Source organism: Aquarana catesbeiana, linkage group LG09 (genome assembly GCF_042186555.1).
Source record: "Aquarana catesbeiana isolate 2022-GZ linkage group LG09, ASM4218655v1, whole genome shotgun sequence".
In the NCBI taxonomy this organism is placed as follows: domain Eukaryota; kingdom Metazoa; phylum Chordata; class Amphibia; order Anura; family Ranidae; genus Aquarana; species Aquarana catesbeiana.
Window position 1 is genome coordinate 316711888 of NC_133332.1, and position 13714 is coordinate 316725601.

At 42.9% G+C, this 13714-nt stretch overlaps 1 protein-coding gene across 2 annotated transcripts in view; it reads right to left on the reverse strand.

The window, feature by feature from the left end:
* Positions 1–6161, reverse strand: part of LOC141108795 (semaphorin-3F-like) — a 49440-nt gene extending 43279 nt beyond the window's left edge. For both annotated transcript variants that reach the window (XM_073600731.1, XM_073600730.1), the window contains exons 1-2: positions 5979–6161; positions 1750–1812 (exon numbers count right to left, since the gene is read on the reverse strand). In XM_073600731.1, coding sequence (XP_073456832.1) covers positions 1750–1812; positions 5979–6134 — 219 coding nt within the window. In that variant the 5' untranslated portion in view covers positions 6135–6161. The remainder of the gene's footprint in view (positions 1–1749; positions 1813–5978) is intronic.
* Positions 6162–13714: the final 7553 nt, after the last annotated feature.

A 13714-nucleotide genomic window follows, 5' to 3' on the forward strand; every position in this document is an offset into this window, starting at 1 on the left:
TGACTACACTAAAAGGTAAATCAGGGTTCTCAGAGCACCCCTTACATCAGAGTTCCCCTCTACACCAGAGTCAACAGTGTTCCCCCTTACATCAGAGTCCTCTCCGTACATCATCCTTTATGTTAGAGTCCCCAGAGTTCTCATGGTTTCTTCAGGTTTTCTATGTACTTGGAATCTTTTCTTCACCTCGGTTCACTTTCTTTTCACCTCTTGTCCATTCGTTTTTCTTTAGTTCATCACATTCTCACTTTCTGTGCATCAGTAAATTACCGCGCTGGTTCGTGGTTCTGAAGCACCTTTTTTGATTGCAATTTTACTTTCACCATTTTTGTTCACTTTTTCACTCTTTGCACATTTTCCTTTTCCTACACATTCCCACTGGCACATAGTAAAATCATATCATAAGTTCTTCTTTTGAATCATAACCAATCAATTTAATACATTATTCAATTTTGACAGTGAATTGGGATTGTTTTGGGCCTGGCGCCCGGCCTGCGCCCCCCCCCCCATTTTTTCCTTCCACCTCTTCGGTTCCTGCGAAAAGCGCAGCCTCTTCCAGGTCCGTTTTCTGGCCTTGTGGGTATCCGTCCTCCTGCGGTGCTGGGGCCATGTGAGTTCCGCTGCGCTCTCTGGATCCTTGGGCAACATCCTTAAGCATTTTTCTGGGAGGCTTGACCGTCAGTGGTAAATATAAATCTCTAGATACATAAAGTACTATTTTGGAATCAGCATACTTTATTGTTTGGTTTTCAATGTACTTATATATTGTATTTTCTAGAAATCTGTACAACTTCCCCCTGAAGAAGACCTCTACTATATATGGTCGAAACGCGTTGGTGTTTTCCCAGTATGATTGTCTATATAAATTATGCCATGTTTTAATGTCAACTGTACAGCTGTATCAATATGCATATTATGTATGTTTGCCAGCCTCCGTCACAGATCTCATGTTTCAACAGACAGCTATGCTTCTGTAAATTATTTTTGTAATAAACAATTTTTATAAATCATTTTGGACTCTTTTGCTGCAATACAAAACCCCTTAGGCAAATTCTCTCAATTTTTAGGTAAATCAGGGTTCTCAGAGCACCCCTTAGATCAGAGTTCCCCTCTACACCAGAGGCCGCAGTGTTCCCCCTTACATCAGAGTCCTCTCCGTACATCAGCGTTCCCCTCTACACCAGAGGCCACAGTGTTCTCCCTTACATCAGAGTCCTCTCCGTACATCATCCCTTATGTTAGAGTCCCCAGAGTTCTCCCTTACATCAGAGTCTGCAGAGTCCCCCCTTACAGTGAAAGGGAACTCTGCGAGTTCAGATGTAAAAGGGGGAACTCTGTGGACTCTGATGTAAAGGGGGACTCTTGTTATTAACTTCATATGAGTAGAAATGTTATTTAACAGCAAAATATATGTATAGTTTATACTATAAAAAAATAATTGCTGTGCGCCGCTAAAGTGTTCGTGTTTGACTTGAAGAAAAAGGTGGCAACCCTATTAGAGACTGCACTGTTTTCAATCAGAGAGGTGCTGCTTGGTGCCCTCGTTGCAGGATAAGAAGGTGAGCAAAGCGTGATTTGTGCAGCTAAATAGGAAGCACAGCACGCACCCGTACTGAACAAATATAAAAACTACAAACTCTACAGAGAAACAAAGTTTTTTTTGCAGCCTGGACACTGGATGAGAAGAACCTTCACAAGCCTTTCTAGCAGGCTGCGTGAGAATGGATTAGAAGGGGACAGAATACTCACCGCACGTCCTCTGCCCGCCATCAGACATTCCTTCTGCCGGTTCGGGGCGGCCGGCCAATGAATCTGATAAGTGAGGAAAGAGAGAGCCGTCACTAATGATCCTGCAAGTACGCACATGAAAAAAAATGACACACCAAAATAGACATCTCCCAGAGGAGCTGGGGACTTCAGGAACGATCGATCCAATGAAAGGAGACATCATTCCAACAAGCCCAGCTATGGCAGTGTGGCCACTCACATGCAGCAAGGCTCCTCTTTGGTGGGCGACACAAAGCATTAAAAAACATAAAAAGGGTCATCAAAAAAATGTGCATTTCTTTTTTTTTTTTTTACTAGGGGTCTGCAAAGCATTGCACCCGCAAATCAGTAGATCCCGGGTGCAATGCAGGACCCCTGCAGACCGTCAGTGTAAACTGCTTGTACCTCGTTCTGGCAGGCAGTTGCACAATGACAGGAAGCATCAATGGACTATCGAGAGGACTCAACATCACCCTGGTAGTTCATTGAGAACTACAAGCTGACAGCCAGAAAGGCTATCAGTACTTGTAGTTCTCTCATTCACAGAACTCTATGAATGAATGAATGATGCAGCCATGTGGGCGGAGCCCCCGCGTGGCCACTTCTTTTTTTTTTTTTTTAGAAAGTTGTGACAGCTTTAAATATTACGAGCAGTAGAAAATGATGGGTCCTTCATAACAAAGAGTGGTTTGGGAAATCATAGGATATGGGTTCAAGGATTCAGACCACTCGCCTGTGGTCTGAATCCTTGAATGACATTTTAAGGCATACATCCAAGTGGTCTGTTCTACTGCTGCCAAGTGGTAATTATCTACCCTATATCTATATCTATAGATATATAGATATATCTATATATATCTATATAGATATATATAGATATATCTATATATCTATATCTATATTATTTCTTAAATCATGTTGTATTATTATATACATATTGTTGAATTACCTATTAATTTATATAATAATGTGTTTTTTAAGAAATCTATAATGCTTCCCCTCGAAGAAGACCGACACTACATATGGTCGAAACGCGTTGGGAACTCTTTCAGCATTAATTCTGTGTGTGATCATGTAATGTTCCAATGTACATTGTTCAGCAGCTTTCTCCATGTATTGTCTGAATGTATGCCAATTTTTTTACAGAGCTCATATTCTTAACAATGGTTATACCAATGTAACTTTACTAATTATTGTAATAATAAAACGCATTTTTTCTAACATATGACTCCGTTGCTGCAGCTCAAAACCCCATAGGGAAACTTCTTATATTTTTTGTATTTCGCATCGGGGCGTGCAGCTACCCTAGATTATTATGTACCGCCTTCCCATTTTTTTTTGCAAAAGGATAATATGAGTAATAATAATTAATATAATATATACAGTAATTATAAGAAAAAATAATAAAAATATATTAAATATTATATGATATATATTAATCATAATATATATTAATCATAATAATAATCGTAGCACTCATAAGTACTAATACTCATATTTAATAATACAATATATAATAATAATACTATAATTTTATCACAAAAATAATCATAATAATCCTAGATAATAAATACTCAAATTTAATAATACAATATATAATATAATCATAATACTATAATTTTATCACAACAATAATCATAGATAATAAGCAAAGGATATTAGGTAATAATTATAGGTAATAATGATAGAATATTGTATTAATAATAATAATAATAATAATAATAGAGTAATAATATTAGCAGAAGTATTTATATAATATATATTCATATAATATAGTAGTAGTAAGAATAATAAAAAATAATAAAAGTAGTAGTAATAATAATTAATAAATACCGTCAGATTTAATAATATAATAAAATTGATAATGTATTATCATAATAATAATAATCATAGGTTCATCATCAATAATCATCATTAGATTTAATAATATAATAATCTGAATATTATATTTTTATCACAATAATCATGCGTAATAATAATCATAGGATATTAGATAATAATCGTAGGGTAATGTAACCGCTGCTACTTCTGAATTCCTACTTATTTGCAAATTCTCTGGAATTGTTACATTGAATCTCTTCGTATTTAGATGGGTTTATTTCCTATGACCCTTAGCTCCATCTAGTGGCAAAAGCAGATAGTGGCACATATTTATTGCTCCACCCCCTGCCAAGAGGAGGATGGCGCTTACTTCTGACTTAAATAGAAATCAAGGCCCAGAATACAGCCTGGACTTGTAGAATACTTTTCACCTCATCCCAAAATGTGGCTATTACCATCTCATTCCACAATATAGGTGATGGTAGTGTCTTCCCACCTCATCCCATGATCCAGGGCCTACAATATAAGCTACAGTACTTTGAAAAAGTATTCATACCCCTTGAAATTTCCCACATTTTGTCATGTTACAACCAAAAACATAAATGTATTTTATTGGGATTTTATGTGATAGACCAACACAAAGTGTCACATAATTGTTAAGTGGAAGGAAAATGATAAATGATACAAATAAATATGTGAAAAGTGTGGGGGGGGGGGCATTTGTATGGCGCCCCCCGGAGTCAATACTTTGTAGAACCCCCTTTCTCTACAAGTCTTTTTGGGGATGTCTCTACCAGCTTTGCACATCTAGAGAGGACATTTCTGCCCATTCTTCTTTGCAAAATATCTCAAGCTCTGTCAGATTGGATGGAGAGCGTCTGTGAACAGCAATTTTCAAGTCTTGCCACAGATTCTCAATGTGATTTAGGTCTGGACTGTGACTGGGCCATTCTAACACATGAATATGCTTTGATCTAAACCATTCCATTGTAGCTCTGGCTGGATGTTTCGGGTCGTTGTCCTGCTGGAAGGTGAACCTCCGCCCCAGTCTCAAGTCTTTTGTAGACTCTAACAGGTTTTCTTCTAAGATTGTCCTGTATTTGTCTCCATCCATCTTCCCATCAACTCTGACCAGCTTCCCTGTCCCTGCTGAAGAAAAGCATCCCCACAAAATTATGCTGCCGCCACCATGTTTCACAGTGGGGATGGTGTGTTCAGGGTGATGTGCAGTGTTAGTTTCCCCCACACATAGCGTTTTGCTTTTAGGCCAAAATGTTGAATTTTGGTCTCCTCTGACCAGATCACCTTCTTCCACATGTTTGCTGTGTCCTCCACATGGCTTCTCACAAACTACAAACAGGACTTCTTATGACTTTCTTTCACCAATGTCTTTCTTCTTGTCACACATAAAGGGCAGATTTGTGGAGAACACGACTAATAGTTGTCCTGTGGACAGATTCTCCCACCTGAGCTGTGGATCTCTGCAGCTCCTCCAGAGTTACCATGGACCTCTTGGCTCTTCTCTGATGAATGCTCTCCTTGCCCGGCCGGTCAGTTTAGGTGGACGGCCATGTCTTGGTAGGTTTGCAGTTGTGCCATACTCTTTCCATTTTCAGATGATGGATTGAACAGAGCTCCGTGAGATGTTCAAAGCTTGGGAGATCTTTTTATAACCTAACCCTGCTTTATACTTCTCCACAACTTTATCCCTGACCTGTCTGGTGTGTTCCTTGGCCTTCATGATGCCGTTTGTTCACGAAGGTTCTCTAACAACCCTCTGAGGGCTTCACAAAACAGCTGTATTTATACTGAGATGAAATCACACACAGGTGGACTCTATTTACTAATTAGGTGACTTCTAAAGGCAATTGATTCCACTAGATTTTAGTCAGGGGTATCAAAGTAAAGGGGGCTGAATACAAATGCCCTCCCTGCCCATCATTTATCATTTTCCTTCCACTTCACAATTATGAGCCACTTTGTGTTGGTCTATCACATAAAATCCCAATAAAATACATTTACGTTTTTGGTTGTAACATGACAAAATGTGGGAAATTTCAAGGGGTATGAATACTTTTTCAAGGCACTGTAGCTATTTGATCAGGGCCCCATGCTGTTTCATATGCATATAGCACTTTGGAAGGGCTCCGAACAATGCTGGAGTGTCAAACGCCAAGGTAAGGTATACATGGGGGCAGAGTATGCTGTTTCTAGATCTCCCCTAGACTTTGACTTTGCCGTTAAAATGAAATATTCAGTATTTAAACACGACGAGGCCTTTATATGCCACATCACTTAACCAGTAGATGAATCCAAGCAGTATAACATTCTTCAGCCATGCAGCAAACCTTCCCACTGGCAGAACATAAAACCCCCATTTCCTGGCTTACAATTAAAGGCTCTCGATTGATGTTGCCCAGGTCCATTGACAGCAGGTAGTCACGACTCCCGACGTACATCCGGTCCTGATCCTGATCCAGGAGGAGGATCCGGTAGTCGCTCGTGTTGAAGCCAAAGCTGAAAAAACGTGCCGTGCGGGACTCCATGAGCTCTACGGAAAAATAAATCAATGAGCCGGTCAGGGTTGTATTAGTCAAACATTTATGATTCATACGCATTGCTTGTCTTGGAAGAACACGGGGACATTTACAAAACCAGGGCAGGAGGGAAACCAAACAACGTTTGAACTGCAATAAAAAAAAAATACACTCGGCTTTCCTATTTGCATCTCAAAATAGTCATGCCTCTTGTAGGTCTTAAAAAAAATGCGCAAAAAGGCAAAACTTGGTCATCATCAGAATGTACGCCGTTCATGAATATCCCCCAATGTTACATAGTGAGTCAGGTTGAAAAAAAGACACAAGTCCATCCAGTTCAACCATAAAAAAATCCCATATACCCAATCCTATACCCACAGTTGATCCAGAGGAAGGCAAAAAAAAAAACCCCATGTGTTGGACTATATTTCACACACACACCTGTGAGGGGGAGGTCTGGGCTGGGGAACAGGGGTTGCAGTACAAAAGTATATTGAGGTGTTGGCCTTGAGTGGAGATGTGACCCCATTCAGACCTCAATCAAAGTTGGACCTGTAGTCAGCAACGGATGCTGGGGGGTTCTATACCTTCCTGCTCCCCAATCTTACACCAGTAATAACTTCCTTCACAGCTCTATGGTGTGACTGAATGTAGGAACCAGCAAAGGAAGCCAAATGCTGGAAGAATACAGATCTGTGAAATGTTTCGGCTGGAGTTGGAACTCTTTTTGTAGGCTTTGAAAGAGGTTCAGTGCGATTGGTAGGTGTTTGGAGCAATTACCTACCCTGTTTCCCCGAAAATAAGACCTAGCGTGATTGTCGGTGATGGCTGCAATATAAGCCCTACCCCCCAAATAAGCCCTACCCTATTTCCCCTAAAATAAGCCCTACCCTGAAAATAAGACCTACAAGGACTTTAACTAGGGCTTATTTGGGGGGTAGGGCTTATATTGCAGCCATCACCGACAATCACGCTAGGTCTTATTTTCAGGGAAAGAGGGTATGTATCCACCCTCCTAGGTAGGTGCTAGAATAGTTAGATAGAATGAGTATGTGTTTTGATAGGTAAATCTAGTTGCCACTCTGTTGCCTCCTTCTGGAGAGGATCAGTCCAGCCCTGGAGGGCACACTGCTACTTCTGCTGTCATGAGGCCTCAGAAAGGAGACCTGAGGGCCTGGATGCTGAGACCCTGGAGCTAAAGAGAGATGACTGTGGGGGGGCTGTCCGCTGAAGATTGGGTCTGGTATCACCAGAGTAAGGCGTCGCTTGATAGTTGGAAGGAGGCAACCAGCTGTCCTTGAACCTTGTGTAAGTACAGACGCTTCTGAAAGATCTTGGGGACCCTTGTGCTTTTGCTATCCCTCTGGTGCTTTAGAGTCAGCTGTGGGTTTAGTTAAAGGGGAAACCAGTTTGCCAAGATAATCTTCTACTTAAAGGGACTCTGCTCTAGTGGCTCTAAGAAAGGAATTCACAGTTAACTACTATTACGGCTTTAAAGCCTGAAGTCTACTGTTTGCTATAAGCAGACGCTTTAATATAGCTCGTCCTTAAGAATAGCATCAAGTGTATGTTTTTGGAGCATCCCACCTAAATCCCTCAACCCAATCCAAGTTCTCCCAAAATAAAAACAACACCCCCTATACTGGTCATAGAAGAAACGTGTTAGTGAGCTTGTGGGCCTGGCTGCGTGGTGAAGCTTTGGGGAGGACCTGGACAGTATTCCTGCGGCTCCCAACGGGAGTAGTGATATACCAAGATCAGTATTTTTCAGACAGGATTCCCCAAGCACGAGACCTAGTTTGCCCTATATCAGAGATAGGAGAGATGAAAAAACTCTAGAGGGGGGGGGGCTCTGTAGTGATAGGGATACGCCAACATGATGGGGAGACTCTTTCATTGGGGTACTCGAATGATGGGGAATGCTGATGTGATGGTGGGGTTGTCCGATGTGTAGGGGGACTTTGACGTGATTGGGACCTCTGATATGAATGGGGGAGCATCGATGTGATGCCCCCCTTCACACCAATGCTCCCCCCATTCACCTCTGATGTGTAAAGGGGCTTCTAATGTGAAGTTAATGTCATCAAAGTGGTTGTGTGCTATATCCCGAGTTCAGGTTTCCCATTGACAAGCAACATTTATATTTTAGACTGGGGTGCCTCAAGATTTGGCATACTTTTAACAGGTGCCACAACTGAAATTTTTTTTGAGAAACGTTGACCAAGATGTACAAGAAACCATGTTGGTCATTGATTGGTGTAGGTGGAGGCTGGTCAAAAGGCTTGGTGTGAGAATGTTGGAGCATGGGAATGGAAGCCTGGAGCTAGCACTGGGTGGTCCTCTGTGAAATAGGCATGCTGGCTTTATGGGAGAGAAGAGATCCTGAAAAAAAAACTGGCAGAGTTAGCTGACACATGAAATAGGCAAGGAGAATAGCCTACTTCAGGTATCTCAGCTAAGCCCTTGGGTTGAAATGCATATGAAATTCCCTGAAAACTAACCAACTATGATGAAGGGACAGGTGAGGTTAGCTACCCCTATGAAGGTTGAACTTTGGATAAGCTTCCCAGTGAACAAAACCAGATAAGCTGTCTCCTGGCAGGAGCTAAAAAAAGGTGGAGGAAATGCCTTCAAATACCTGTGTAGAGATGTTACTGTGGCCAAGCTCCTATGAGTTGGCAAGCACCATGTATAGGACGGCATGTGCATGAAGCCATTCCTGGAAAGAACCAGCTACACAGTTTTCCTACAAGACACTTCAAGCCTCAGCAGTACATGGCTCCCTCAAGTAGAGATCACATTATCTTGTGCTTCTAAGAGTCCAGGCCAGTGTACAAAGCCCCCAATGTCCACCATCCATTTGGATTTTGTTACAAGCTGCAAAGTTCAGTAAATGTTATGAAGTGTCCTGTGTCCAACATCACATGCACACTGCAGCTTCAGCTCCATATATATTATATACATAACTAGAAAAGTGTGCTTGTTCCAGAACAGCCCCATATATATATTATATACATATATGTCCATAGAGCGCCATGTTTTATGAACTTGTGTCCATAGAGTGCCATGTTTTATGAACTTGTGTCCATAGAGCGCCATGTTTTATGAACTTGTGTCCATAGAGTGCCAAGTTTTATGAACTTATGTGCATAGAGCGCCATGTTTTATGAACTTGTGTCCATAGAGCGCTATGTTTTATGAACTTGTGTGCATAGAGCGCCATGTTTTATGAACTTGTGTCCATAGAGCGCCATGTTTTATGAACTTGTGTCCATAGAGCGCCATGTTTTATGAACTTATGTCCATAGAGCGCCATGTTTTATGAACTTGTGTCCATAGAGTGCCATGTTTTATGAACTTGTGTCCATAGAGCGCTATGTTTTATGAACTTGTGTGCATAGAGCGCCATGTTTTATGAACTTGTGTCCATAGAGCGCCATGTTTTATGAACTTGTGTCCATAGAGCGCCATGTTTTATGAACTTGTGTCCATAGAGCGCCATGTTTTATGAACTTGTGTCCATAGAGTGCCATGTTTTATGAACTTGTGTGCATAGAGCGCCATGTTTTATGAACTTGTGTCCATAGAGCGCCATGTTTTATGAACTTGTGTGCATAGAGCGCCATGTTTTATGAACTTGTGTCCATAGAGCGCCATGTTTTATGAACTTGTGTCCATAGAGCGCCATGTTTTATGAACTTGTGTCCATAGAGTGTCATGTTTTATGAACTTGTGTCCATAGAGCGCCATGTTTTATGAACTTGTGTCCATAGAGCGCCATGTTTTATGAACTTGTGTCCATAGAGTAGCACGTTTTGTGAATGCGTATCTGCAAAGTGCCATGTTTTGTGGACTTAAAGTGTACCTGCAAACTTTTAAATATAAAAGCCTAAGAGCAGCTACCAGAAGATGCTTGTTAATATCTAGAAAAGGTGCATTGGTGACCCTCCCTGGTATAGTTTCACCTTACCGCCGCCTGTGCCAATGGGTGTATCAAATCAAGCTGTTTGACTCAATCAACCCTTTATGCTGCAGATAGAAACTGTTGGAATCTAGGAAGTTGTTGAGCCCCCCCCCCCCCCAACTCCACCCCATCATTATATGGGGGGAGGGCACTAGTCCAAAAAGTCTGTCCATAGCTCATTAGATGGGGGGAGGGCACTAGTCCAAAAAGTCTGTCCATAGCTCATTAGATTGGGGGAGGGCACTAGTCCAAAAAGTCTGTCCATAGCTTCCAACTGTCCCTTTTCGAACCAAATCCCACTATGCCTCTTAGATGTAAACCCCAACTGCATGAATGTGCTAGAGCCTGTATATCATTTTTAAGAAATATTATTTTTTAGATCCTTTACATCATCTTTTCAGGCACTTTCCAGCCTACATGTGCCCTCAAGCGATGGCATTTCCCAGAGAGGGTATCCTGATGGTGACTACCAGGGCCGCTGTTAGAAGTCATGGGGTCCCACAAAGCCCTCCTGACGTCCCCCAACCATGCCTATACCTTACCCCCCCCCCCCCTTCTGGGGTGCAGTGGAAAAGCAGCACTAAATTTATCCACTTACACCCCAAAAATGAAAAAAAAAGGTCCCTCGTCTGCTCCCATCTTCTGGGCCCCTCTGTTAATCTGATGGGGCCCAGGGAAATGTAATTTAAGCCCTGGTAAACAAGTAGGAGTGGGGGTGTGGTCTAGTAACAATCCATTTATTCATTTAGGCAGAAATGAACAATAAAGCTGCCCCCCCCCCCCCCATTTAGCTGATGAGGCCTGGGCCCACTACAACAGGACTGGTTGTACTGCCTTATCAGTGGCCCTAGTGACCCTCCTCTGCTCCCATCTCCTGGGGCCCTTCTCTGCTCCCATCCCCTGGGCCCCTCTGTTAATCTGATGGGGCCCAGGGAAATGTAATTTAAGCCCTGGTAAGCAAGTAGGAGTGGGGGTGTGGTCTAGTGAAAATCCATTTATTCATGTAGGCAGAAATGAACAATAAAGCTGCACTGCCCTGCCCCCCCCCCCGTTTAGCTGATGAGCCCTGGGCCCACTACAATAGGACTGGTTGTGCTGCCTTATCAGTGGCCCTAGTGACCCTCCTCTGCTCCCATCTCCTGGGGCCCTTCTCTGCTCCCATCCCCTGGGCCCCTCTGTTAATCTGATGGGGCCCAGGGAAATGTAATTTAAGCCCTGGTAAGCAAGTATCAGTGGGGGTGTGGTCTAGTAACAATCCATTTATTCATTTAGGCAGAAATGAACAATAAAGCTGCCCTGGGACCCCCCCCCCCCCCACTGTTTAGCTGTTGGAGCCTGGGCCCACTACAATAGGACTGGTTGTACTGCCTTATCAGCGGCCCTAGTGACAACAGTGGACCATGAGGAACGTGGGTTAAAGCGTTCACGTTAAAAAGGGCCACTTGAAGCCCATGACAACACATGGGCATGGGCAAGGGCATGTGTCAACACAGGTACAATTAGGAGAGAGGGCTAGAGCGTTGTCACCCTGAAACAGGAAGTGCTTGAACGACACCCTGGCAGGATCACCAGTTTTTTTTTCTTTATGGAAGCTGCAATGAAAAATGACAATAACAGGCCAGGTTTTAGTGATTGGGTTCAAAATTCAAAATCAAAATCAATTTAGCAAAATTCCGAAGAAGGAGGAACGACATTTCCAGGCACAGGGCAAGTGCAGCCAAGATTTTTTTTTTCATTTTCTTTTTCTCCAGAAACGGAGGAGAGTTGCCAACTGCTGTGTATTATTGTGACGTTACGAAGGTGTCGTGAAATGGCCTTGCCCGTTATAAAAGATAACAAGGCGGGGTCCCTGCGATCGGTATTAATATTACCTGCAGATTTAAGATGAATTATTCATGACCGCGCCAGTCTCCCCCCCCCCCCCCCCCTCCACGGCGTATTTTATCATAACAACGTTAAGAGCCCGACAGCTGGCACATAACAGGGAATAAATACAGCAATGTTGAAACTTGTGTAATAAAAGCCAACAGCTACATTCGCTCTGATTGTGGAGAGCGATCCATTAGCAGAAATATGTGCGGCGCACACTGGAAGTAACGTACACCGCGGATCAGGATCAGCAGATAGAGAGGATTGGACGCGTCCAACTAATTCCCCTTAATATCCCCCTGAAGAGGTCTCATAAATTGCTTCCCCGAGGTGCGATTCAAATTGATGATTAATTTCGCTCAGCCCTTCACTCCTCGCGCTACGACCCCAACCCCCCCCCCCCCGCCGCCGCTCAAGCGCTGTATAGACGCTGCTTACGGACGGATTCCCCCGACCATTTATCGCAACCATCGCCAGAGTTCCCTAATGGGGGATGGAAATTAGTAACGGGGTGAAATGATGAATTGTATACTTCTAAAAAAAAAAGATCTAGAAATTTGTTTGGGGGTCCACTGGTGGACTTGATGAAGAGCGCCAGAGGAAGGAGACATCGGCGGCCAAGGAAGGCGCATACAGGGGGTGGTAATAGATGTAAAGTGAACCAATATATATACAGTGCCTTGAAAAAGTATTCATACCCCTTGACATTTCCCACTTTTTCTCAACAACCAAAAACGTAAATGTATTTTATTGGGATTTTATGTGATAGACCAACACAAAGTGTCACATAATTGTGAAGTGGAAGGAAAATGATAAATGATACAAATAAATATGTGAAAAGTGTGGGGGGGAGGGGCATTTGTATGGCGCCCCCCGGAGTCAATACTTTGTAGAACCCCCTTTCTCTACATGTCTTTTTGGGGGTGTCTCTACCAGCTTTGCCCATCTAGAGAGGACATTTCTGCCCATTCTTCTTTGTAAAATATCTCAAGCTCTGTCAGATTGGATGGAGAACGTCTGTGAACAGCAATTTTCAAGTCTTGCCACAGATTCTCAATGTGATTTAGGTCTGGACTGTGACTGGTCCATTCTAACACATGAATATGCTTTGATCTAAACCATTCCATTGTAGCTCTGGCTGGATGTTTTCGGGTCGTTGTCCTGCTGGAAGGTGAACCTCCGCCCCAGTCTCAAGTCTTTTGCAGACTCCAACAGGTTTTCTTCTAAGATTGTCCTGTATTTGTCTCCATCCATCTTCCCATCAACTCTGAGCAGCTTCCCTGTCCCTGCTGAAGAAAACCATCCCCACAACATGATGCTGCCACCACCATGTTTCACGGTGGGGATGGTGTGTTCAGGGTGATGTGCAGTGTTAGTTTTCCCCCACACATAGCGTTTTACTTTTAGGCCATAAAGTTGAATTTTGGTCTCCTCTGACCAGATCACCTTCTTCCACATGTTTGCTGTGTCCTCCACATGGCTTCTCACAAACTACAAACAGGACTTCTTATGACTTTCTTTCACCAATGTCTTTCTTCTTGTCACTCTTCCATAAAGGGCAGATTTGTGGAGAACACGACTAATAGTTGTCCTGTGGACAGATTCTCCCACCTGAGCTGTGGATCTCTGCAGCTCCTCCAGAGTTACCATGGACCTCTTGGCTCTTCTCTGATTAATGCTCTCCTTGCCCGGCCGGTCAGTTTAGGTGGACAGCCATGTCTTGGTAGGTTTGCGGTTGTGCCATACTCTTTCCATT